Source organism: Budorcas taxicolor, chromosome 4, assembly GCF_023091745.1.
Source record: "Budorcas taxicolor isolate Tak-1 chromosome 4, Takin1.1, whole genome shotgun sequence".
NCBI classification, from domain to species: Eukaryota; Metazoa; Chordata; class Mammalia; order Artiodactyla; family Bovidae; genus Budorcas; species Budorcas taxicolor.
Genome location: NC_068913.1, coordinates 11,811,932 through 11,839,191, shown reverse-complemented (window position 1 = coordinate 11,839,191; position 27,260 = coordinate 11,811,932). Strand labels below are relative to the sequence as shown.

General features: G+C 38.5%; 1 protein-coding gene across 1 annotated transcript; it reads left to right on the top strand.

The window, feature by feature from the left end:
- Positions 1-27,260, top strand: FAM133B (family with sequence similarity 133 member B). The gene is made up of 11 exons (XM_052639220.1): positions 1-73; positions 9,309-9,406; positions 11,474-11,552; positions 12,428-12,502; positions 12,638-12,670; positions 13,082-13,144; positions 13,615-13,707; positions 14,720-14,770; positions 19,720-19,812; positions 24,091-24,138; positions 26,922-27,260. The coding sequence occupies exons 1-11, from the start codon at positions 50-52 to the stop codon at positions 27,006-27,008; spliced, it is 744 nt and encodes a 247-aa protein (XP_052495180.1). The 5' UTR covers positions 1-49; the 3' UTR covers positions 27,009-27,260.

The window sequence follows — 27,260 nt, the reverse complement described above, 5'->3', positions numbered from 1 at the left end:
CTGGCCTGGCCTCCCCGCTGAGGGCTGGCTGAGCTCTCAGTCCGGCACCATGGGGAAGCGGGACAATAGAGTGGTGAGTACCCGGCGGGGAAAACAGTGGGGCGACGCGGGGCGCGGCGGCGGGAGAGCGGGAGCGCTCGCCCCTCCCGGCTGGGCCTGAGAGTCAGCCGCGGCGCTCGGACCTGGACACTGGAGACCCGGCTCCCCGCACCGCGGGGCCGGCCCCGGACGCGCTTGCGCCGCGCACGCAGTTGGCGCCTGTGGGCCCCCCACTCCTTTCGCTTTTCTCTCTCGCCCCCCTTTCCTGTACATCCGGCCAGCCTTGCCGCACCCTCTGGCAGTGCTCTGTGGCATCCTTCTCCCCCGCATTCGGGCCAGCCGTGCCCACTGGGTAGAGCCGCCAAGGGTCCTCTGATCCCTCCTGTAAATAAGTGCGAAGTCTGAGGCCCGGGAAGGCGCCCGAACTCGCCTCCGCCACCCCCACCGGTAGCGCCCGCCCCATCTCTGCGCCCCTCTGGCGCAGTCGGGTGGGACGGAGGCGCGGAGGTCTGGGACGCTGTCCCTACACCCGGGGGCCTGCAGGGCGCCCAGTTCTAGAGGCAGGCGGGCTCCCTGCTTTAAGAACCAGGATCAAAACCAAATGCTTTGATCCGGCCCCAGAGCCCAGCACTACGCGCGCGGGAGCGCGCGTGTGTGTGTCGCTCTGTCGTGTCCGACTCTTGTGTGTTTGTGTGTGTGTGTCTCTGTCGTGTCCGACTCTTTTGTGTGTTTGTGTGTGCGGGCGCGTCGCTGTCGTGTCCGACTTTTTTGTAACCCCATGGACTACAGCCCGGCAGGCTCCTCTGTCCATGGGATTTTCCAGGCAAGAATGCTGGAGCGGGGTGCCATTCCCTCTTCCAGGGGATCTTCCCAACACAGGGATCGAACCCGGGTGTCCTGCATTGCAGGCAGATTCTTCACCGTTTTAGCCACCTGGGAAGCCCACCTGGCACTTAGTAGGCCCCGAGAAGGAATAAATGGCTTGATGGTTGACTCTGGACTCAGACCCAGGCTGGAATGTCAGTTTTGGGCCCTCCGGAGTTGGATGACCCAGAATACGTCGCTGTTCTCATCTGTAAAGTGGGATCAATGCAGCCCGTAACTTGCCAGAATAGTTGAGACCGCACAAGGCAAGATGGGCGGGAGAATGTTTGGTCTGCAAGTTGTTACTCTGTAACTGAGATGAAAGAGATACAGAAGTAACTAATAACAGAAAGTAAGAAATGGCTGATGAAAATTCAGGGTTCTGAGGTTCTCCGTTTTCACAGGCAGAGATGGGAGGAAGATTCTAGGTGTCCACTAGCTTGGTTCGGAAAGCCCAGGTTGTGAATCAGATTGCATGGGCCATAAACATAAGGAATTTGCGATAAGCTTAGGTGACAGTTGCTAGGCTTGGTCATGATAGAGTTTTAAACCAATGTGCAGCAAAATTAAAAAAAAAATGCTGTTCAAGTTACTGTACTAAATTTAACGAACTAGCTTTTTAAGAATTAAGCGATTAATTTCCTTTGCTGTTTGGGGGAGGGAGAGGTCCTCAAAGAGCTTTACTTCTCTGAAATACTTAATATGTTCAAAACTCTTGTTTTAGTTTTGTATAGTCTTCATAATCAAAGATGTCTAGGAACCACTGTGGTGAAGTTTGATTACAAGGTTGAGGAATGTTCTTTTCTCCTGCCTTCCTTTCTGTAGGTCAGACCTAATGGTATTGATTCTCATAGAGTTGAAATGGTGTTCTCATGGAGCTTCCTTAGGCTTAAGGTACTGAGTGTTTGGGCTGTTTAATGACCTTAGGCCTTAAATGTTTAGAAATCACTGGACCTTGGGTACAGTTGTCATGCAAAGGCCTAAGATGTTTTGTTTTACTGGCAAAAGGTGTTTAGACATTTTTTTAAAGCATTTGAAAAACTTTTCAAGTTAGTTTCATTTACTAGAGCATTTTGACGACTCTGGGCTCTGCTGATTCCTTGGTATGTGTCTCGGCATAGGTAGTACTGGTAACATTTTGTATGTGCTTGAAAGATTATAGAAAAGAAAACAGGAAATTAAGAGATAGAAGACACAGGTTGCCCAATTCAGCCTCCTGACTGCAGTGGAGGAGGTGGAACTATTAAAGTGTTAGTCTCTCAGTCCTGTCCGACTTCCTTGCAATCCCATGGACTGTAGCCCGCCAGGCTCCTCTGTCCATGGAATTCTCCAGGCAAGAATACTGGAGTGGGTAGCCATTCCCTTCTCCAGGGGATCTTCCAACCCAGGGATCGAACCCAGGTCTCCAGCATTGCAGGCAGATTCTTTACCCTCTGAGCCACCAGGGAAACCCCCAAACTATTAAAACTGGGACTCCCCAAAAAAGCACCATGGGTCATCTGGTAACTCAGTTCAGTACATCATAACTTTTGACTTTAAATAAAATGAACATTTGCATCTGAAAATAATGGCATTTTTTTCTTTTTACATTGATGATAAAAATCATGGTTTTCAAGATGACAGAATTGCTTTCTAAAAAGCCATAAATTTCAGGTTGAAGTTTTTTTAAAGATAGGCTTTACTTTTTGGAGCTCTTTTGGTCTCAAGGCAAAATTGGGCAGAAAGTACAGAGAGTTCCCATATGCTCCCTGCCCATAGACATGCTCTGCCTCCCCTATCTTCAACTCCCACACCTGAGCAGTATGTTTGTTACGGGTAATGAGTATACACTGGTGCATCATTTTCATCTGAGGTCCTTAATTTAGGTTCAATCCCCGGGTTGGAAGATGAGTGTTCCCTCTTGATATTGTACACTCTTTTTTATTTGTTTATTTTGATATTGTACATTCTTAAGCAACTCTTTTTTCCCACAGAATATTTTAACCCTTGAGATTTGTAAAGCACGGGAGTGCTAGTCTCTCAGTCGTGTCTGACTCCTTGCAGCCCCATGTGGCCCACCAGGCTCCTTTGTCTGTGGAATTCTCCAGGCAAGAATACTGGAGTGGGTAGCCATTCCCTTCTCCAGAGGATCTTCCTGACCCAAGGATCGAACCTGGGTCGAACATTGCAGAAGATTCTTTATACTGTCTGAGCCACTGGTCACCCTTTGTGCCCATTATTTTTCAGAAATTTCTTTCCTGTTCTTTTCTGTTTTTACTGAAACAGATGTATCCTCCAGATAAAAATTGGTAATCAAAGTAACAAATGAAGTTCTGCGCATTTTGTCCTCAACAACTTCACTGCAGTTGCTCTTTTCCTAGCTGCCCACTTAACATATTCCCTTGAGCCTGTTTTGCCATCCTGACTTCCAAAAAACCAACCCGTTCTCTGTTACCCAAGCTCATGGAGCAGTTTGGAGCCACAGACAATTCTAGTTACATATAAGTACGGGTGTTTGATTTAAAAAGGCACAGTATTCAAAATGATTAAGTCATGACATTTTAAGAAATTGCACAATTTATTTTGATTTATGCTCTGCCATTATATATACTATGTATAACGCGCTAATGTTAGAAGCATTTTTTTTCACACACGCATAGTAAGTGAAAGAGCTTAACTTTTGTGAAATGGTTACTTTTTGGGTTTTAAAACCTTTTTGTTGTGCATCAGAGAGGAGCACTGTTGCTTAATGGTCATGAGCACAGACTCATGATCAAGTGTTTCGCAAGGAGCTTTTAAGATGCACTTCAGAAGCATTACCACTGTAATTGAAATAAATAATGGAGCTATTTAGAAGCTGTTGGAGCTATTTTATGTACTTAAGCAGACTGGGCATAGGGTTTTTCAAGAGCTTGAAAGTTAAGCCTTATTACATACTCAGTAATAGCTCATGTAATTGTGGCATAACTTGTCCATGATTGACATGGACTCCTAGCATATGAATGTACTACTTTATATTCCTCTGAAAAGTAAGCAGTAAGATAGGATGATACGTACTTTGAAGATGCAGTTTCACAGTAGACATTAAAACTCATTAAAATATTAATGGGTTTTTAAGATAGATGCTAGAAAATTTAAAGGCTGTAAAACATAGTAAATGTTGTGTTTAGGTTATTTAAAACTACAGTGAAAAATTGCCGCTGTTCTAAGTCCTCTGCAAAGTTGCAAAGAGGCAAACATGCTTTCGCACGTGTGGTCACGTAAGTTAGCTCGCCTGTCTGGCGTATGTTGCCGTGTGCGTGCTTCCTCTTCAGGTGGCTGTGCTCTTGTGTGCCGCACAGCAGCGTACAGTAGCACGATGTGTTTCTTCCAAGGCCTGACTGTCCAGAAGCAAGCATAAAAGCGGTGGTGAGGTAGCTGCTACTACTGTACTCGTTGAGGTAATGGGCTATAATATTAAAAAATGTTTTCTTGGGACTTCCCTGGTGATCCAGTGGTTGGGAATCTGCCTTCTAGTACAGGGGATGTGGGTTTGATCCCTGGTCAAGAAACTAGGATCCCACCTGCCTTGGGGCGACTGAGCCTGCGCACCGCAACTAGAGAGCCCGTAACTAAGACGCAGCTTTCATGGCACAGTACAATCTGATTGAGAAATGGTTCGTTGTTGCATAGAACAAGAGAAGGCGACACTTCAGAATGACAGTCGTTTTGATTTGTGGGCAGCTCATGACTTAGCGAGCTTTTTCATCTTTCCAGTTCACTTAATGCCAAACAAGTATAGAATGGTTGCTGTTGAGTTCTTAGGCAACTTCAAATGTAAGAGGATCGGCTTCGATGATTGCTCTCAGATTCATTGCAAACTTCTGATGACTGGCCACTGTGCTCCTCATCTTCAAGGCTCTTCTTGTTTCCTTTGCAAAACTTCCTGAACTACCACTGCTTTGTACATTTCAATAGCAGTTCTTGGGCCAAATGCGTTGTTGATATTGGGAGTTGTCTCCACTGCTTTATGGCCCGTTTTGAACTCTAACAAGAAAATCCGCTCAAATTTGCTTTTTGTCTAACATCATTTCCATAGTCCAAAGTAAATATAAAATAAACAAGTAATGTCATTAGCAGAAACCCGTAAAGTGAGAAATGTGCGTTAAAATGATGTATAACATGACCACATTTATTATGAATGTATTCCAGTGTCAAACGGCAGATTTCAACAATGCGAAAACTGCAGTTACATTTGCATCAATCTAGTATTTTGTTTGGGGGATATAGTTTATTTGATGAATCTCAGGTTGATGGCTATTTAGGTATTTTCAGTTTTTCCTCTTTTGGTGATATAGTTTTAACATCCATGCATAATTTATAACTTTGAAAATAAAGTTTTTACAGTTTCAAACTTAAAATGGCTTATCATTAAGTACTGCTAAAGTTATGACATGATACCTAAGAAGTAAGAAGGTGATAGATACTATGCCCCTGGTTTAAAAGAGATGATCTTAGTTTGTACGTTATACTTTTGATTGTTAAGATGGTCAGTGTCATTGGTTGGGCCAACAACTGCTCCGTTGTGGCCTTTGTTGGCTGTCATTTCCACATAAACTGATTAAAAATCTCAATAGAGACAGTTGAATGAAATATTTGAGGGCATACCATTTGATATTAAAATATGACTTTTATGCCTCGGTCGCCAGCATTGCATAGACAGCCATATGTAGCCCCTATCCTGTAAATGTCTCTGACCTTAGGAACTCTAGCTGTAAGAAAATCATATTAAAGGTTTAACTGTTTTCATCTCAGGTAATTAGGCAGTATCCAGTTGAATGGAAACAGTTCTTGGTTTGTGTTGTTTATAGTGGTTGTGTATTGTTTACTCTGCCAGAGAAATCTAGACGTATATAACTTACATTTGTTATGAAGGTGGAAAATTTTGTCATTTTTAAAGATTTTTAAGTAAAATGCAATAGATGAAAGTACCTTTTCACTTTTTTTTGGAATGTTAAGTACTAACTTTCAGGCCTTAAAATCAATCTTTGTGATAGTCATTTTCAACCAAAGTTCTTTTTATTTAAAGAGTAGAAAATGGAGAAGGAAATGGCAACCCAGTCCAGCATTCTTGCCTGGGAAATCCCATGGACAGAAGAGCCTGGCGGGCTACAGTCCATGGGGTTGTAAAAGAGTCAGACATGACTTAGCAACTAAGCAACAGCAACATGGATTTGTCAGTTTCTGTTATGAGTACTGTAAAAAGCTAAATAATTAAAAGCATAATTTGTGATAAAAAGTGGAAGAGTTTTCAATAAATGTTTGTTGACTTGAATTAAATTGGAAAACTTAATCATAGGATCAAGAAGTTGAGACTGAATTAAAGACTAGAATTTGTATCTGTTGTAAAGTGAATTCTAACAAAACAGTGTCTGCTAGACACAGTCATTAACAAATATTCTGCTTTATTTTGTCTCAGGATGTTTTTGGGTAAAGTGTATAAAAATATGTATTTTTGCTCTAGTAAGTTTAGTTTACAGAGCATAATATCATTATAATTTTGTGGGGGTTTATTGTACAGAAATATATATAACATAAAGTTCACCATTTTAACCATTTTTAAGTGTATAATGCATTAGGTACATTGACAGTGTTAGACAGCTATCACCACTATCCATTTCCAGAAGGTTTTCATTATCTCAAACAAGAAGCCTTGTCCTGGTTACACCACTCTCAGCCCCTGGTGAACTCCCTTTTCTGTCTCTGAGTTCACTTATTCTAGGTACCCCAAATAAGTTGAATTATACAATATTTGTCCTTTGGTGTCTGCTTCATTTCACTTACTGTGCTTCCAAGGTTCATCTGTGTTGTAGCATGTATCAGAATTTCACTCTTTTCTGAGGCTGAATAATAATCCATTGTATGTACTGAATTGGCCAAAATGCTCATCTGGATTTTCCTGTAAGATGGTATGGAAAAACCCAAACAAACTTTTTGACCAACCCAGTATATAGTACATTCTGTTTATCCATTCATCCATGGGTGGATGTGTGGATTGTTTCCACCTTTTGGCCGTTGTGAATAGCGGTGCTGTGAACATGGGTATACATGTATCTCTTTGAGCCCCTCCTTTCAGTTCTCCGATCCTGAAGAATGGCAATTCTATGTTTAACTTTTTGAGGAATCGTCAAACTTTTCCAAAACAGCCGCACCATTTTTTATTCTCACCTGCAGTGCTTAATGGTTCCAATTTCTTCACATCCTTGACAACACTTTTTATTTTCTTTTTTTGATGGTAGCCATTCAACTGGTGTGAGGTGGTGTCTCATTGTTTTGATTTGCATTTCCCTCAGGACTAGAAACTCCGAGGGATAAGGGAAGACAGAGGAGCTTGGCATGCTGCAGTCCTTGGGTTTTCAGAGAGTCGACAACAATGACAAGTAACAGCGAACATCTTTTCATGTGCATATTAGACATTTGTATATCTTCTTTGAAGAAATGTCTGAAGTCCTTTGCACATTTTTAAATGGGGTTTTGGGGTTTTTTGTTATTGAGTTGTAGGATTTATTCATTCTGCATATTAACCCTTGTCAGATACATGATTTGCAAATATTTTCTTCCATTCTGTGGATTGTCTTTTCAGTCTTTTGATAGTATTCTTTGATGCACAAATGTTTTTAATTTTGCTGAACTCTTGTTTATTTTTTCTTTTGATGCCTTGCATAGTTTAATTTTTCATAGTTAACAATCTGTGTGTAAAATTGCTGTCAGGATGGTACAGTATTTCCTGAGACAAAAGATAAAGTAGAATAAACAGTGAACTTAGTGTTAGGTCTCCATCTTTGAAACCGAGTTTCTTCGTTTACCATTGAGGATAGTATTACTACCCTTAGAGCTTTATTGGGCTTTTGGAGAAAGTACTACAAAGCCACCTCAGAGTAAGAGAAGAGGTATCAATATTATTTTCATCAAATTTCTGGTGAAGATACATTTTCTGTGAAATAGTGGTATTACTTATCTCCCAAACCTCTGAGGCTTAATGTTGTTCAGTTGCGAAGTTGTGTCCAACTCTTTGCAACCCCATGAACTGCAGCTCGCCAGGCTTCCCTGTCCTTTACTATCTCTCTGGTCTGCTCAAACTCATGTCCATTGAGTCAGTCATCTAACTGTCTCATCCTCTGTTGCGCCCTTCTCCTCTTGCCCTCAGTCTTTCCCAGAATTGGGGTCTTTTCTAACGAGTCAGTTCTTCACATCAGGTGGCCAAAATATTGGAGCTTCAGTTTCAGCACCAGTCCTTCCAATGTATATTCAGGACTGATTTCCTTTAGGATGGACTGGTTGGATCTCCTTGCAGTCTAAGGGACCCTCAAGAGTCTTCTCCAACACCACAGTTCAAAAGCATTAATTTTTTGGCCCTCATCCTTCTTTATAGTCCAACTCTCACATCCATACATGACTACTGGAAAAACCATAGGTTTGACTAGATGGACCTTTGTTGGCAAAGTAATATCTCTGCTTTCTAATATACCATCTAGGCTGGTCATAGCTGTTTTTCAAAGGAGCAAGCGTCTTTTTAATTTCATGGCTGCAGTCACCATCCACATTGATTTTGGAGCCCAAGGAAATGAAATCTGTCACTGTTTCCATATTTCCTCCATGCATTTGCCATGAAGTGATGGGACCAGATGCCATGATCTTCTTTTCTGAATGTTGAGTTTTAAGACAGCTTTTTCTCTCTCATCTTTCACCTTCATCAAGAGGCTGTTAGTTCTTCTTTGCTTTCTGCCATAAGGGTGATGTCATCTGCATATCTGAGGTTACTGATATTTCTCCCAGCAATCTTGATTCCAGCTTTTGCTTCATCCAGCCCAGCGTTTCTCATGATATATTCTGCATATAAGTTGAATAAGCAGGGTGACAGTATGCAGCCTTGATGTTCTTCTTTCCCAGTTTTGAACCAGTCAGTTGTTCCATGTCCAGTTCTAACCGTTGCTTCTTGACCTGCATACAGGTTTCCCAGGAGGCAGGTAAGATGGTCTGGTATTCCCATCTCTTTAAGAATTTTCCAGTAGTTTGTGGAATCTACACTTTGACTGTGACCTACATAGTCAAAGGCTTTAGCATAGTCAATGAAGCAGAAGTAGATGTTTTTCTGGAATTCTCTAGTCTTTTCTGTGATTCAGCAGATGTTGGCAATTTGATGTCCTATTCCTGTGCTTTTTCTAAATCCAGCTTGTACATCTGGAAGTTCTCAGTTCTACTGTTGACACCTTGCTTGACGGACTTTGAGCATTATTTTGCTAGCGTGTGAAATGAGTGCAACTGTGTGGGAAGTTGAACTCAGTTCTTTGGCATAGTTTGACCTAGTATGCATTTATAGTAAAGATTGCTTTATGAGTAAGAAAATGATTATTTTAATGGAGTTAATTTTTGTTTTTTTCCTCAAGGCCTATATGAACCCAATAGCAATGGCCAGATCAAGGGGTCCAATCCAGTCTTCAGGTCCAACGATCCAAGATTATTTGAATCGACCAAGGCCTACCTGGTATTTGTGAAACAATTTACCTATATAAATATATATAAGGTTTTTGTAAATGTTTTAAAGGTCATTTTACAACTTCTACTGATGGCCAAGTAGTTGCTAGATACATCATTGTTTGAAGTAGTATTTAATATGTGCTTACTTTTGAATGTATAAAACACATGCATGAACGTAAAGCAAGCATTTAGGAACCCACCACCTAGTACAGCTAAAGCTAACGCTCTGCCAAAGAATCTTTCATACCAAAAACGTCTCTGTCTCCTAAAAGAGACCTTAACCTTGCGGTATTCCAAGCTATTTAAAATAGTAGGTTTGAATAATTTAACCTTTCTTTGAGGTGTAACTTTAAGTGTTGAGAAAGAAAATGTTAGGCCTTGTTTCTGGTTTTATCTGCTGGCTTTACAGTGTGTTAGGATTTCCCATTGTCTAAGTTGTGTGTTAAAGTTTGTGTTTTTTTTGCCCTCGTTGAGTGGCTCTGATCTTTCGTAAATAAAGCGTCATAGCTCTAACATCATTATTTTTCAGTATGTCTTATTATTAAATACCCATACTCCTGAAGTGACAGAAGATTCAGAGCTGTTAGCTTTTTATTCTTTCTAAGGGCCCCCAAGAGCTGGGCAGCTAGAGTTGAAACTTGTGCTTACACACAACAAGGAATCCTTCCTTTGAGTTAAACAGGAAGCAAGCTGTGTCTGCCGCTTCATCAGTGCCATTGTTTATTGGTGCAGCATACAGGGAAATAAATGATCGCAAAACAAAGTGTATTTTATCTTTAAGATTGGGGAGAGGGGATGAATACTTTTTTTTTCTTTTGAGAAGGGAAAGAGGAAGTGCCTAAGCTAGTGAATCACACACGTGGTCAGCCATCGCCAAGACAACCCTCAGGGTGGGTAATTGCCAGCAGGATTCACAGATCGTTGTGCTCACGGGCAAGATTTATTATAGTGGAAGGATACCAGGCACGGTCAGCAGAGGAGAAAGGCGTGGGGAGAAGTCCAGGGGAGACGGGGGCAGCGTCTGGCCCTGCTTCTGCGGAGGCATACAGGATACCGCCTTTAACTCCCCCAGCAGTGAGTTGTGGTAACACGTGTGAGATGTGGCCAACTCGTGTGATTCAGTATGTCCAGCTCTTTTATTGGCGATTGATCAGCCTCTGCCTATCAGCTGCCAAAATTTCAGACTTCCAGAAGGAATGCAGATGTTCATGTAAACTACTGTGTGTGTATAGATAGGCATAGTGAGCACTCTTATCAGGGATGGTGCCAAAATCTCAGTTCCCAGGTACCAGCCAGGGCCACTCTTTCTTGTCAGCAGGTGCATTATAAAGTGGGTGATTTAGTAGTGGACGATAGTAGTTCAGTCATAGAGGCCTTAACTCACCCTAACAGTGCAACTGCCAGCTTTGTGACCGTCCCTAAGCTGCAGCCTCTTGTCTCCTATATAATGGGAGTAATAAAGTACCTTTCCTCACGGGATTGTGAGGATGAAAGGAAGATGTATTTAAAACAGTGCCTGTTGTGGGCACGTGCGCTCACTTGCTGAGTCATTTCCAACTCCCTGTGACCCCAGGGACTGTAGCCCACCAGGCTCCTCTGTCCGTGGGAGTCTCCATGCAGGAACACTGCGGTGGCTTACCATTTCCTCCAGGGCGTCTTCCCAACCCAGGGATTGAACCTGTGACTCCTGTATTGACAGGCAGATTCTTTACCACTGAGCCACCTAGGAAGCCCTTACCTATTGTCTGGAAGTACTCAAATGTTTGGTGTTTATTATTAGTTCTTATAAATATTAGTTTATATAAACTTATAGATATATAAATTTAAATATAAATTTATATAAAATATTAGTTCTTATAAACCCATGTTCTGGAGAGGAATGATTATGTTATCTGGTTGGATTTATTATGATAATTAATATACAAGGACATGAGCAAAGAAATTTTAAATGTAGCAACACTGGGGCTGGAATGGAGGCTTGTTAGGATATTAAAAAATTATGAAATTTTTCTTTGTCAACATCCATCTCTAATTTGAATTGCTTGAAAATTTATTGTACATTCTATTTTTTAAGGGAAGAACTGAAAGAACAACTAGAAAAGAAAAAGAAAGGCTCCAAGGCATTGGCTGAATTTGAAGAAAAAATGAATGAGGTTTGTAAATTGTGCCTTTAGAAAAAGAGACTAATCTTTTTTCTTAAAAATAAAAAAAAAATGAGATAATTTTTAATAAGCCAAGAGTTTGGGCCTAGCTTTTTAAAGGGGCTCTGTATTTTAGAAGTGTTTCTGTTAAATTGAATATGGTTTGTATTTAAATATTTGATTTCTTTAAAAAAGAAATAGAGAAAAGCCATCTTACAGTAATTTAAATCATCTTTTTTAAAGTTTTCTAAATGTTAGGTTCTTCCCTTCTCTCCCCTAGTCCCCAGGCCCCCATCTTACCTCGAATTTCCACGATGATGTTTGCTTGTTTTGGTTACAAATCTACATGTAGTATTTCAGCCACAGTATAGATTAATTGAACTTTTACTGTCTGGAAAGAGAATTTAACCACCTTTCTTAAAAAGATAAAAGTTCTCAGTTTTAGTAATAACAACCTACTCCTCCTTTCAGTATACAGTGTGGAATTTCCACCTCATAATATCCTCTGAAAGGAGCTCGTTAGAGGCTCCTTTGGTGACAGGGAAAAGGATCCTTAAACCTGCAGCATCTTTTGACTGTAATTAGAGGCTGAGATGGGAGCAAGATAGCAGAGGATGGAAGGAAGGAAATAGTTGTCTGTACATTTCAGTATAAAAGGAGAAGGGGGCGACAGAGGATGAGATGGTTGGATGGCATCACTGGCTCACTGGACATGAGTTTGAGCAAGCTCAGGGAAATAATAAAGGACAGGGAAGCCTGGCGTGCTGCAGTTCATGGGGTCGCAAAGAGTCAGACCCAGCTTAGCGACTGAACAACAAAGGACAGCAACACTGAGATGTATTAGGAGGGGAGAGATGACTTCTGATGTGTTTATAATTTTTCTGCAGAACTGGAAGAAAGAACTAGAAAAACACAGGGAGAAATTGTTAAGCGGAAGTGAGAGCTCATCCAAAAAAAGACAGGTAATGCCATTTTTATTTCATTGCTACTCTTAGTCTCAGAGTTGGGTTTACATAATAACGCTGTGTACTGCTGCTAACAGGTCCATTGGAAAACCTACCTTATTTAGATTTGTACTTGTATTTGTTTGCTTTTAGAGAAAGAAAAAAGAAAAGAAGAAATCTGGTAGGGTGAGCAAAAGTTTTCCATTTTTCTAAATGTTATAATCAAGAGCCTACAAAACAAAAAGTAAGAGTAATTGATACAGTCTGTATGCTAACTCTAGATAAGTCAGAGTCTGGAGGTCCTTTGGTAGTTATGGGTGGGTTTGTTCTGTTAATGATAATAAATGGAAGGTACTGACCTCCTTATAACCTAGTAACTCCTTCACCACAATTAAAGAGGGAAAATTGACCACGCCTTCTGTTACTGTGGCGGGGGGAGCGGGGGGGGGGCGGGTGTGTGAAATTTGACATTTAGTATATAAGTCATATGGCATCCATTTCTCAGAAACTAGATTGATCTCATTAAGTGTTTGAGAGACTTAGTAAAAGAAAAGTTCCTGCATCTCACAAGCTTTAATTGTTTTGTGCTTGGTCAAGTATTCATCTTCTTCTTCATCAAGCTCTGATTCTTCCAGCAGCTCTTCAGATTCGGAAGATGAGGTAATGTTTGCTCTCGTGATGAAATGCGAAATACATGAAATAGCATCTCTGATGTCTTTCCTAACAAGGGGAAACCTATTATGAAGAATCTGTTGGAAATGTTTACTTCCAAGTTTTGGTTGATTATCTCTGAGAACACTGACATGAATAAATAACTAGATACTTAAATATTAGTAAATGTATTTTTTAGATTCCTAAATTTGTTTTCTTCATTTAAGAATATTAGTAGAAGAAATGGATTTAAAAATCGGAAAGTCCATTTTGGCTAAGAATTACATGTGACTAAAATCACTTAATGTTTTTTAATTTTTAAAAAAAGTGATGTATGTTATATTTTAAATATTTTTAAATAAAACGTATTTACAAGCTGATATTTTCATTAAGTTTTGTTCATTGATAAAGTTTTGATGTCAATTAAATGCAACAAATACATGCAACAAAACAAAGCAAATTATTTATGTTTCATGTAGGATAAGAGACAAGGAAAAAGGAAAAAGAAAAAGAAGAGTCGTTCTCATAAATCTTCTGAAAGTTCCATGTCAGAAACTGAATCAGACAATAAGGTAAAACTGTTTAAATGAGCAATGTTTTGGGTAGCAGACATTTAATTAGATTTTTCTTTTAATTCTTACTATCTTAAATAGCTCTCAGTGTTGAAATGTGATACTGTTTTTTGTACTTTGATGCTCTGTGCCACTTAATTGATGCACTTAATATTGTACATAGGGCATTTAATTGTTCTCTAAATGCTCTGACATAAAGGTCTCCGTGTCTCAAAATTTTCATGGTAACTTTATGATAAACATGGCTACATTGTTTTTCCCATCTTCATAAAGAATTTATAGTGCAGATAAAAAGCATCTTGCTTAAATTCATACAAATAGTATTAGAATTGTAAGTTGAATCTGTCTTCTGATATCTGATCCAGAGTCCTTTTTATGGTACTATACCTCATCTGTTCTGTACTATCCAGAATTATCAGGTACAGTTAACTCTCAAACATTAGTGGTCATAAGAAATACATGCAGGTTGTAATAAAAATGTAGATTTCTGGGCCCCATCGCCACAGTCTGATTTAGTGAAGCTGATTGGGATCAGAAGTCTACATTTTTAACAGTCTCTATGATTCTGACGTGGTGTTTCACAGTTTGACAAGCACTGCCCTGGGGGTCAAGGAGAACAAAACCACTAAATGAGATTTCTTCTGATAAAATGCCTGGCATCTAGAAAGTACTCAGTAGGTGGTAGTTTTGTTTTTAAAGCAGAAGAGCCAGTTTAATGATAGTGATAGCTAACGTTTATTGACTGGCTGCTGTGTATTAGGCCTAGTTCTAAGCACTTGACTTTTAACTCAGTCCTCTCCCAACTCTATGAAGTAGATATTTGTTTATCCCATTTTATGGATAATGAAGGCTCAGAGAAGTTAATAGCTAGCTCAGAGGGATTCAAAAGTAGAAATTCTTGCCTGGAAATAAATTTCTTTCAATCATAATCACCTTTTTGATATTTTTGTTAATTATGGTATAATGTTCTATCTTTCACATTTAAAATTAATATACATATATGTTTGTTTAGGATAGTTTTAAAAAGAAAAAGAAGTCAAAAGATGCAACTGAGAAAGAAAAGGTAATTTATATTTTATGTTGCTTTTTTATATTTATATATATATTTTTAATATTATTTATTCATTTTTAACTGCGCTGGGTCTTCATTGCGTTGTGTGGACTTTCTAGTTGCAGCGAGTGGAAGCTACTCTTGGTTGCAGTGCACGGACTTGGCATTGCCATGGCTTCACTTGCTATAGGCTTTGAGGCATGCGGGCTTCAGCAGTTGTGGCGCACAGGCTCAGTAATTATAGTACATGGGCTTAGTTGCTCTGTGGCATGTGGGATCTTCCCGGACCAGGGATTGAACCCGGGTCCCTCGCACTGACAGGTGTATTCTTCCTGCTGAGCCACCAGGGGAATCCCTACATCGTTTTAATTTAATATATTTCATTTCCTTTAAGAATCGCTTCAAGAAATTAACAATAAAGCATTCTCTTTTTAACTTAAGAGGTTTCTTTTGCCTATTGGGTTCGTTATTGAAGGTAAAAGATCAGAAGAGTATTCACGCAGAGAATTTGTGTAGGTGTAATGTATTATCTCAAAATTGAAATAATGAAGTTTTAAACATTCCATTTGTTTCCTCACTTCATTTTAAAGAAAGTCCTCTTAATGAAAGAACATGGATTTCTGTTTCAAATTAAGTATACCATAGATCATTTGAAAAATGTTGTTTCTACTGTAAGTAGATGTTTTGTCTTCATTTATAGCTTATCTATGCTTAATGCTAAATTTATGCCTATCTAAGTTTCTAATTTATAATTTCTAGTCTTTCTGATTCCCTGGAGAAGGAAATGGCAACCCACTCCAGTGTTCTTGCCTGGGAAATCCCATAGACAGAGGAGGCTGGCAGGCTACAGTCCATGGTGTCACAAAGAGTCGAACACAACTTAGCAGCTGAGCACATAGGCAGCCTTTCTGATTATTAAAAATAAAAGCCTGAAGAAAGCATTACTAATAAAAGAAAACTAAATAGCAATGTCACCAAATTTTATTCAGTCTTTTTATATCATTCCACTGGACATGGAGTTGGGCAAATTCTGGGAGATGGCGAGGGGCAGGGAGGCCTGATGTGCTGCAGTTCATGGGGTCGCAAAGAGTCGGATACAACTTAGTGCCTGAACAACAACAAAAATTGAGGTGAAATTCACATAATATGCTATGAACCATCTTTAAATTATAATTTGGTGATACTTAGTTTATGTACAATGTTGGGCATTGATCTGCTCTTTAGTTTCAAGACTTTCATAATTCCATTAAAAATACCCATACTCAAAAGAAATCAATTTCTTTTTTCTCCTCATCCTGTGTTGGCCTCCAGTCTGCTTTATGTCTCTATGGGCTTATGTGTTCTGGCTGTATCATATAAAAGCAGTTGTACTGTGTATGACCTTTTGTGACTGGCTTCTTTCCCTTAGTCTATAGTGTTTTCTCTTGGGTATATATGTAGAAGAGGTTTCTTTTTTTTTTCAGTTTGCAAATAAATACACTAAAAAAGAAACCATATTGACAGAGTTGGTTTCATTAATTCCAAGGATTCAAGGATATAAAATTTATTAATATAACTTGCCATATTAACTGGTCAAAGGAAGGAAACTGTGCGATTATCTTCATAGTTCCAACAGGGTGTGATATAATTTCAACAGAAATTCCTGATTTTCAAAACCATTATAAAATAATAAGCGGTTACTTTCATGTGTTTAAAAAAAATGTAAGACTGAAAACTGGCAGTTTACAAACATCAAAACTAGTAAAACATCTGCAGTGTGATTCTGAAGTACTTCAACATATACAGAATATAAAGTAATACATACACACATAATGAATAACACACATACATACCCAGCAGAATTAGCAAATGGTTTACATTTTGTCCTGTCTTGTTTTATTGGCAGATGTCTCTGTCACACTCTCCTTCACTGTAGGCAGCTGTTTTTGAAATTACTGTGTATCCTTCCTGTCCACCTTTATATAAATGTGTGTTCACACATATTTTCAAAACGGTATCATTGTGCTTTCTTCTGAAACTTGCTTTTTTTCACACAACATTGCAGTTGACATTTATCCTTCTTGATACTCTCAAGTTTGTTTCTTCTGCTACTGCTATTCCATTATTTTAATGCACCACAGTTTGTATTTCCAGTCTTTTGTTTGTAGACATCTAGGTGGTTTTCTGTCTTCAGCAGTGCAAACAGTGCTGCAGTGGCTATTTGTTATCTATTTCTCCTTTTCCTTAGCTTTTCATTGATTTTCTAAGGTGTACCTGGGACTATAATTTCTGGGTCCAGGGAACATGTTAATAACACTTAACTTGTCTGCATTTTACTCATCAAAGTGCTTATTTTCTAATTTACATTCCTACTAGTAACATATGATAGTACCCTTGCTCCTCATACATACGTACCACGCTGTTGAGATCTCCTGTGTTGCTAGTTTAATGTGTAGAGATGTCTGAGCCCTTTCATTTATTAGCCAAGCAGATTTCAGTCTCTCTCATGATCTTGGCCCATTTTTCTGCTTGATTTTAATCTTTCCAGTTGATAAGAGTTATATGCCTTGATTGCTAATCTTTCAGACACATAGTTAACATCTCTTAAGAGAAGTCTACAGTTTCTCTTAATCTTATTTAAGATGTCTGTTATAATCTTACAATGTTTTAATTTTCAGTCATATATATCAATCATTATTTTTAGCTCCATTTTTATTTTAAATTGTTCCAAAAGTGCTTGGCAGTACAATACCTAATTAGAAAATATAATGGAAAAATATATTTCATTTTTAATATTTACAAAAAATATATAGGAAAATCTTAAGGAAGTGAGCAGGACTAATTTAAAGAAAACTATACACATCTACTCAGAAATACATGAAAATGTAATAAAATTTCTGGGTGTGACTTGCCCTGCTAGAAGTTGAAACATTTTCATATACTTTGATTAAAGCAATGTGGTATGGTACAGGAACAGAAAAAAACAATGAACATTGTAGAGTCCAGGTAAAAATTGGTAAATATTTGTGGAATTTAATATATGCCAGAAGTGGCATTTCTTGGGCCAAAGTGACTAACCATTTGAAAAATTTTAAGTTTAACACTCCTTAAGGTCAAATAAATTCCCAGGTAAGTCAGAAATGTATGAAAATGTAGCTAGAGAAAGACATGGGTGAATATAACATCAGAGCGAGACAGGCCTCAAAACCCAAGAACTTTTGACCATATAATTCAAATTCTGAATGGCAAAAAGACATTTAAGCTATGAACAAAGTTTAAATACATATGAATAGACTAAGAAAAACTGCTAGGAATATGTAAGACAAAAAACTTGATCTTCAGTAATTAAGGGAAAGAGAATACCTCACACGCATAAACATAGGCAAAACACGTGTGTGTGTGTGTGTGTGTGTGTGTGTGTGTGCGCGCGTGTGTGTGTGTGCTTAGTTGTGTCCGATTCTGCAGCCCCAGGGACTGCAGCCTGCCAGGCTCCTCTGTCCGGGGCTTTTTCTGGACAAGAATACTGGAGTGGGTTGCCGTTTCGTCCTCCAGGGGATCTTTCCGCCCTAAGGATTGGAACTCTGTCTCCTGTGTCTCCTCCATTGGCAAGGTAGATTCTGTACCACTGTGCCACCTGGGAAACCCAAAAAACATGTTTAGGCAATTCTTAAAGAGAATATGAACTATATTCTGATAATCTGAGACTCCTATGACTGATGAAAGAATCTGATGAAGAGGCGTTTTGGTGAGGTGTGATTGATGAACAAATGAAATAAACAATTTTGAGGGTTGTGGGAGAGGGAGACAATCATTTGGATGAAGGCTACTTTGGTTTTTTATTTAGTCTTTACTGTTAGATAAAGATTTTGCCCTCACATACCCTTTTCTCTGTTTCAACTTTAGTAGCAAAAACCTATATGCCTGCCCTCCAAAAGGAGATGGGTTAAATAAATTGTGGGATATACTTTCAGTGATACATATTTTCAATGTATATCAAAAGTGGCCAAAAATGATGGTGTAATTGGCATGGAAAGATACTGTTGGGTGAGAAGAGTGGGTTACATAAACAGGTATTTAGGTAAAGGCATACACACAAAGATGTGTCCCAAAATCCCTGTAGTGGTATTTGGGTGCATTTTCTTATAATGAATTATTTCTACCAAAATAATAAAGCTGTTTACAGAAACAAATCACCTGTGATTTAACGTGTATCATCACTTTTAGTTTATTTTCTTGTTTACATCTTCAAAATCGGGTTCATGCTAAGATAAGGTGGTGAGCATTTTTTCCTTTATGTGGTCTTGTTTTTGTTATGAACTATTTCATACATACAGATAAAGTACATAGAAAATATAAAATGACAACTGGCATATCCAGAATGCAGCTTTAATAAATCTTCATGTTTTGTCTCTTTTGCTTCAGATGTTTCCAGAGTACTTCTCCCTTCTCCCAGTCTTACTCTCCTTTTCTTCCCCCGAGTTATACATTTTCTCATCATTAAATGCTTAGGGATTTTCGGGGGTTAAGTTTGGGGGCGGGGGGGTTGTTTTGTTTTTAGTGTGAATTTAACACTTTAAATGCATTACAGTGCAGTGATCTTTTTAGATTCTTTTCTATAGCACTAGGCCTGTCTGATCCAACCCTGGATTGAAACAAAAGAGTTAGAATGCAAAGGACCCAAATCTTATACTATAGTTTCATTAACTCTTTAAGATTCTATCATGTTCAATTAGAGAAAATAAAGAGGATGTTACATCTAAGTCGATGTTTAGTTATTTCTTTTCAAGTTACTTAATAAAAGTAACTTTTATTGGAATTAGAAACTGATTCCTGATAATTGTCACCAATTTTAGACAGTTCTAAAGTGAAAATGGGTAGTTTTTGTGATAATAGGAAAAATTTTTAAGTAGAACTCAGAAACGTAAAATTCTTGTGGCATACTACTATATCTGAGTCAGCATACATGTATTTATTTTTCATAGGACATTAAAGGGCTCAGCAAAAAAAGAAAGATGTATCCAGAAGATAAACCATTATCATCTGAGTCAGAGTCAGAATCAGAGTATACTGAGGAGGTAAGTATATAATTAAATCCATTTTCTTTACTTTAAAATATCTAGTTATTTGACTTAATAAATGTGAATTATTAAAAAATAATTTTTCAGAAGTATTTAACTCACTTTTCTAACATGTTAAAGAAATGCCACTTAAGAATAAATTCTGTATTTTTACAGAAGATAGTAGTACTGTTTTTATTTTGATAATTATATTCCCACATACCTTTCCAATCTGAGAACTTTATTTTTTACTCTCCTAATATTTATTCTTTAAATTTTACTACCATTTTGATGACATGAAAAATACTGTATAGTATGTAGCACGTTAAAACCCAGCATTCCCTTGTTTTGGTTTTGAGCTGCTCTTTAGGAAGCAGAAAGATTATAAGGTAAAGCAGAAACGTTGACAGGACCTCGGTTTTCCTATCCGTAAGATGAGGGACTACGATTAGGTAATCTAGACCGTCCTTTTCAGCTATGATATCCATGCCTTAGATTTTGTACTCCATTGGATTTGTTTTTTTCCTTTTTTTTCCCCCCTTTTTTTTTTTCCATTGGATTTAGAGTCCATTCTTAGTTCATTTTAGGTTTATATGTTATCATCTTTGATGTAGTCCTCTGCTTAGACTTGAATTCCTCATTTGAAAAATAAAACTTGTAGCAATTTTATAGCAATTTATGTAGCAATATTTCACACTATTCGTTTAATGAAATTGGTAGGTAATATAGCTTACCTGTACACATGTTTATATTATTGATAGTATCCCCTAGAGAAATAAAAATGAATAGAAGAAAATAATATATAACTTTATAAAATTATATTTCGGTACATAAGTACTTGAGCATAATAACGCTGGAAGACATAAAACTATTGATCTGCAGCAAAATGCAGGCTATCGCAGGCAGATTGACCTATACCCTTAACAAGCCATAAAATAGCATTGTCATCCGTGACATTTTCGAAAATGGTACAGTTCCCAGTAAAGCTCCGAATGAAACAAAATGCGGTCTTCCCTCTATTTACATGATATTGCCCTTGTAGGACATGTACTCTCCTGTCATTCTTCCGTGTCTGCAGGGAGTTGGTTCCAGGACCCTTGTGGATATAAAAATCCGCAGGTGTTGTCTCTTACATAAAATGGCATAGTAAATACTTGTGTATAACCTCTGCACATCCTCCCATATACTTTTACGTTATCTGTAGAGTACATATAATACCTAATACAATGTAAATGCTGTATAAATAGTTGCTGGCGTGTGGCCAGTTCAACTTTTGCTTTTTGAAACCTTCTGCCACTTTTTCCCCAAATTAAAAAAAAAAAATTTTGTTTGTTTACTTCTGGCTGTGCTGAATCTTCGTTGCTGGGTGGGCTGTTCTCTAGTTGCTCCATGCAAGCTTCTCACTGCAGCGGCTCCTCCTGCGGAGCATGGGCCCTAGAGGGCAAGGGCTTCAGTAGCTGTGGCGTGTGGGCTCGGTAGTCGGGGCTCCTGGGCCCTAGAGCGTCGGCTCAGTAGTTGAGACACATGGGCACGGTTGACCCGTGGCTTGTGGGATCTTCCCGGATGCAGGGATTGAACCCGCATCTCTGATATTACAGGTGGATTCTTTACCACTGAGCCACCAGGGAATCCCCTTCCCAAATATTTTTGATCCGTGGTTGATTGAATCCATGGGTGCTGACTGTATGTTAAAACTCAGTACAAAATACTTTGTGTTCATATTTTAATAAACTTGTTCAGTCACTCAGTCATGTCTGACTGTGCAGCCCCGTGGACTGCAGCACACCAAGCTTCCTTCACTATCTCCTGAAGTTCGCTCATGCTCTTGTCCACTGAGTCAGTGATGCCATCCAGCCATCTCATCCTCTGTCGTTCCCTTCTCCTCCTGCCCTCAATCTTCCCCAGCATCAGGATCTTTTCCAGTGAGTCGGCTGTTCACATCAGGTGGCGAAGTTCAGCTTCAGCATCAGTCCTTCAATGAATGTTCAGGGTTGATTTCCTTGCAGATTGACTAGTTTGATCTCCTTGATGTCCAAGGAACTCTCAAAAGTCTTCTCCAAAACCACAGTTTGAAAGCATCAATTCTTAGGCGTTCAGCCTTCATTATGGTCCAACTCGCATCCATATATGTGACTACTGGAAAAACCACAGCTTTGACTGTATGGACCTTGTTGGCAAAGTAATGTGTCTGCTTTTTAATACGCTGTCTAGGTTTGTTGTTGCTTTCCTTCCGAGGGGCAAGCATCTTTTAATCTTGTGGTTGCAGTCACCATTTTTCCCCATGTATTTGCCATGAAGTAATGAGACTGGAGGCCATGGATTAGTTTTTTGAATGGTGAGTTTTAAGCCAGCTTTTTCACTCTCTTCTTTCACTGTCTTCAAGAGGCTTTTTAGTTCCTCTTCGCTTTTTGCCATTAGGGTGGTGTTATCTGCATATGAGGTTATTGATACTTATCTCAGCCATATTGATTTCAGCTTGTGATTCATCCAGCCTGGCATTTCAAGCATGATGTACTCTGCATATAAGTTAGATAAATAGGGTGACGGTATACACCCTTAACGTACTACTTTCCCAATTTTGAACCAGCTCGTTGTTTGATGTCTGGTTCTAACTGTTGCTTCTTGACCTACATACAGGTTTCTCAGGAAGCAGGTCAGGTGGTCTACTATTGCTATCTCTTTTAGAATTTTGCACCGTTTGCTGTGATCCACACAGCAAAGGCTTTAGTGTAGTCAATGAAGCAGAAGCAGATTTTTTTCTGGAATTCCCTTTCTTTTTCTGTGATCCAGTGGATGTTGGCAATTTGATATGTGGTTCTTCTGCCTTTTCTAAATCCAGCTTGTCTATCTGGAAGTTCTCGGTTCACATACTACTGAAGCCTAGCTTGAAGGATTTTGAGCATAAAACCCTGCTAGCATGTGAAATGAGCACACTTTTGTGGTAGTTTGAGCATTCTTTGGCATTGCCCTCTTTGGAACTGGAATGAGAACTGACCTTTTCCAATCCCGTAGCTGCTGCTGAGTTTTCCAAATTTGTTGGCATATTGAGTCCAAAACTTAAACAGCAACATCTTTTAGGATTTTTTACTTTTTATAATTGGGTCCATTATATGAATGTCAAGCAGGCTATTACAAATTTATGTCAGGGCTATCCTATTGCATGACAGCCCTCCCCTGTATTAACCTGGCCCTCCTCGCTCAGTCATTGTGATGACAAGAATACCACCAGGAACAATATTTTTATTTTCTAAGTGTTTTCACAAGAGAACTACCACCCCTGTTGAAAGCTAATAGTCTCTAATGTTTATTTGTTCTGTTACTTTAGTCTGTTTTAGTTTGTTTGTTCTATTGTTAGTTACTTTTCATATATTTAACATATAGTAACCTAGCAGATAAACCAAACAATTCAACATTTTGGCAATTTCTGCCCTTCAGTATTATAATATGTTGTATTAATTATGTATTTCTTAATATAAAATGTTATACTTGGATTTAACATTAATACACATCAACTTTAGCACTTTGAATGTAATGTAAATCCAGTGTATCACACTTTAAAATATTTAAATAAAACATTAATGGGGTAATAATTGTTACTTAAAAAGATTTTTAATCAGTTCATTGGTACCAAGTACACTATATACATTTTTATATGTATGTATATACACATATAAAGCTACTGTTTATTACCAGCACCATAGGTAAGAAAAACACCTACCATATTCTGGCCCGCTCCCTTGAGGGTGGGTTTTACCTACATTTTACCAAGAGGCTACAACTGAGAGTAATACGTAGCAGAGGTAGGATTCAGAGCTTAGTCTGGTTTCTTTCATAGCTCAAATTTTTTATCTGCTGTGCCTCGACTGCTGTTTTTAGGTGCTGGAAGAGTGGCTCAGTGGTAAAGCATCTGCCTGCAATGCAGGAGACCCAGGTTCGATTCCTGGGTCAGGAAGATCCCCTGGAGAAGGGAATGGCAACCCACTCCAGTATTCTTGCCTGGAGAATCCCATGGACAGAGGTGCCTGGTGAGCTTCAGTCCATGGGGTTGCAAAGACTCAAACACAACTGAGCAACTAACGCTTTCGCTTTCCTTGAAAGGTTTTTCTTTGAATCCTCCCTGTGATTTAACAGAGGTTTAAGGAACAACAAAGCAACTTAAAATGTTATTTCATCATCAAAAAAAAGTTTTTTACATAAAAATTTTAAAGATGCAAGTTATATTAGTGAATGAAAAAAAAATGCCTTGGGTATAAGTTACATATTTAACTTTTCTCCATAAAAATTTTAATTCTGTAGGTACGAGCAAAAAAGAAGAAAAGCAGTGAAGAACGAGAAAAAACAACAGCAAGTATCACTTACGTTTTTACGTGATAACAGTATAGCTGTTTTATTTAATATAAACGTCATGATAAAGCATGATTGCATTTACTAAAACTAAATATTTATTGAGAAAGATGTGGTGTTCAGCAGCTTCACTTAATGAGTTGGAGAAAGTTAAATTGACTCAAAATAAAAGGAAGCATATCCTGGTAGCATTTCAGTATTTCACTGTTAAAACTGTAAGCTTAAACTTTTGTTTGACTTCCTTAAACAATACTAGGAAACATGAAACTAAAGTATGGTGATTCCCTCCGTCTTTGAGAGTAGTTATTCCCAGATCTACCAAACCTGATACTAATAGAAAAAAGCTCTGGAAGCACAGGCTTCAGTGAAAAATTAGCAGGAATGTGACATCATAAATGATTCATTAATAAAGATGATTCTTGTCATTTCTAAAGCCAGCTCTGCTGAAGAGAATGAGGAAAATGGCCCTGGTATCCAGTGAGAAGCAGACCAGCCTAGAGAAAGTATATAACAAATTACCAAAAAGAAATGGAGGTCATATCACCAGACTAATTTAGGAGCACTCACATAAGTATGGGCTGTGGCCTTTGAAGGCATTTTCTTAGGGAGAAGTAAAAGAAAAATGAACAGCATCATTTGTAGGTTTGAAAGTAACTACCCCCTCCTCAAAATGTCTTTAGCTCTTAAAATGAGAGTCCTCTGAAAAGAAAGTTCACCTGGTAATGTATGATTCATAACATTTTATATGCTCCAAGATCAAGGAAACATTTAAGAGACTTTTTTCCTGAGTGGGAAAATAATTTGGGTGAAGACTGCTTTCATCTTTGGTTAGATTATTAAAACATAAAGTTAATTAATTTGGGATAATTGTAATTTGTGTTTGCGTACTTCACTGTCTCATGCATTCAGTTCTAAGTATTAAGCTTCTCTATGCAGGCACGGTTCTGTCTTGGTTAGAGCTGTTATAATGGAGTTCAAAATAGATAAGAGGGTGATAAATGAGAGGCTGACTGAGGGAGGGAAGGCCTCTTTAAGGAAGTAAAATTCAGCTGAAATCTGATTCACAAAAAAGAGCCAACGAGTAAATGAAAGGAACACTGTCCGAGACAAAGAGAAGAGCTCAAGACGTGTGGTGGGAGTGAGCTTGGTACATTTGAAGAAATGAAAAGAGTAGGCGTGGCTCCTCCATAGAAGACAAAGAGGAAGAGTGTGCATTGAGGTTGGAAAGGAAGCAGAGGCCCTGTGACAGAGCACAGCGGGCTTCTATCAAGACAAGCAGGTGGCCTGAATCAACTTCACCTTTTTAAAATATTTGACGGAGGTGATGAGTTGACATAAATGAGAAATGCTATTATTTGTATTGCAGTGATAGTGGTGGAGATGGATTGGCCTGGTAGATTCGAGATATGTTTTGGACTTAGGTGGTAGGACTTGCTCGGTGCTTCAGGGGTGGAGAGTGGAGTTAAAAGAGTAGAGTCAAAGAAGCTTAGATTCTTTGGCTTAACTAAAATGATGAATTAATTAGTGGTGCCATTTACTAAAATGGTTGAAAAAGGATCCTGAGCGAAAAATTTGGCATTTTTAATGGTAGTTTAAAATATGCGTGGTAGAGCTATTAATGAGGCACTTGCAGTCTTCAGAGCCTAGGACTGGATATAAAGATTGGTTTGTAAGTGGTGTTTAAAGCCTGTAATTGGGAAAGCATGTGGGAAAGAAGGAAGCCCACAAAGGTTGAGCAGAGGAAGAACCAGCAGAGGGGCTGAGGTCTTGGTGAAGGAAGAAAGGCAGCAATGAGGTGTCCTGGAAGCCAAGAAGAAAGGTGTGTAAGAACAGAGTGGCCAACAGTCCTTTTATGAAAAAGTAACCTGTACCCAAAACTTACCTTTAGAAGTCCAGATGTAAGATTTGGACTCTGTAACAGTCCTTGTATACTTGGACTTGTGATGAGAAGAACAACGGAAGTTGTTTGAAGAGCCACAAAGTAGTAAAGGCCTTAGTGCGGGCAAGGGGTGGAAAGTTCTCCTAGATTAGCAGATGGACTGGAAGCGTTGCTTTTGCCACCTCTGTGTGCCTTTTTCCTTTTTACTTTCTTCTCCTGAATATCAACACTAGTGTATTGATACCCCATTTCCACATATCTGTTTCTAAAAGGTCTGCCTTTCTCTTTTACATCAGAAAGTCAGGGTGTAGCAAAATTTTAGCTTCCTTTGTCTAGTCACAACATGACTACTTTTACAATGGTCTTTTCCTCTAAAAATCAAGTGCTAAATAGACTTTTCAACTTGGCATCAGTATTTTGTACCAGTTAGTTGTTAATGAAGTAGTCCTATCAGCCTAAGCAAGTACATAATATCTGTTCCTTTTTACTTCAAAATAGGTTTAGTGTATTTTTCCTTTGAATGCTACCATTTTACAATTGTTTTACTGTGATGTGACATTTCCTTTGCAATTACTATAATTATTGCAGCTTTAAAAATTAGACAACAAAGTATAGCAGTTGATACCATAATTCAGTTGAATTTATTTCCTATAGGAAATGTTGTTAGAAGCTATGTTAATGTGCTACTGACACAGAGTTTTTCCTTATCTTTTGAAAATTGACAAGTACTTTCTTAGTCCTCATACAGTATTATTGAGACTTTTGGAGAAAGGTTTTGAGTAACTTACTTGTTTGTGTGGATTGTTTGAAATGACTGCATAGTAACTTAGAAGTATGATAGTGAAGTTGTTTTTAATTTGCACGTTTTCATGTAGCTATATCTAACATGGAACTGTCTTTTCAGGAAAAAACAAAAAAGAAAAAGAAGCATAAGAAACACAGTAAGAAGAAGAGAAAGAAGGCTGCTAGTTCAAGTCCTGACTCACCATAACATTCAGAAGAATCAGGATTTGCTTACAAAGAAAGTGCAATGTCTAAGGAAATTTCAACTGTGAAAATTATGGCATATTTACTAAAATGCATGAATTTTCTTGTTTTTAAATTATTCCTGGACTATCAGTAGCCACTCAGATGCCACTGTGTGAAGGGCCATAATTGTTGCCTGCTGCTTGAACATCTATTTTTTTCCCTCTTCCAGTAACTCTGGGAGGTAATACACTTCAGTCATACTAGTGGTTTAAGA

Bases quoted from the DNA above. Each gene is read 5' to 3' on its own strand.
- FAM133B (XM_052639220.1), top strand. From the start codon at position 50: ATGGGGAAGCGGGACAATAGAGTG. The intron at 9,407-11,473 runs GTATTTGTGAAA...CTATTTTTTAAG, and splicing joins AATCGACCAAGGCCTACCTG to GGAAGAACTGAAAGAACAAC. The intron at 12,503-12,637 runs GTAATGCCATTT...GTTTGCTTTTAG, and splicing joins GCTCATCCAAAAAAAGACAG to AGAAAGAAAAAAGAAAAGAA.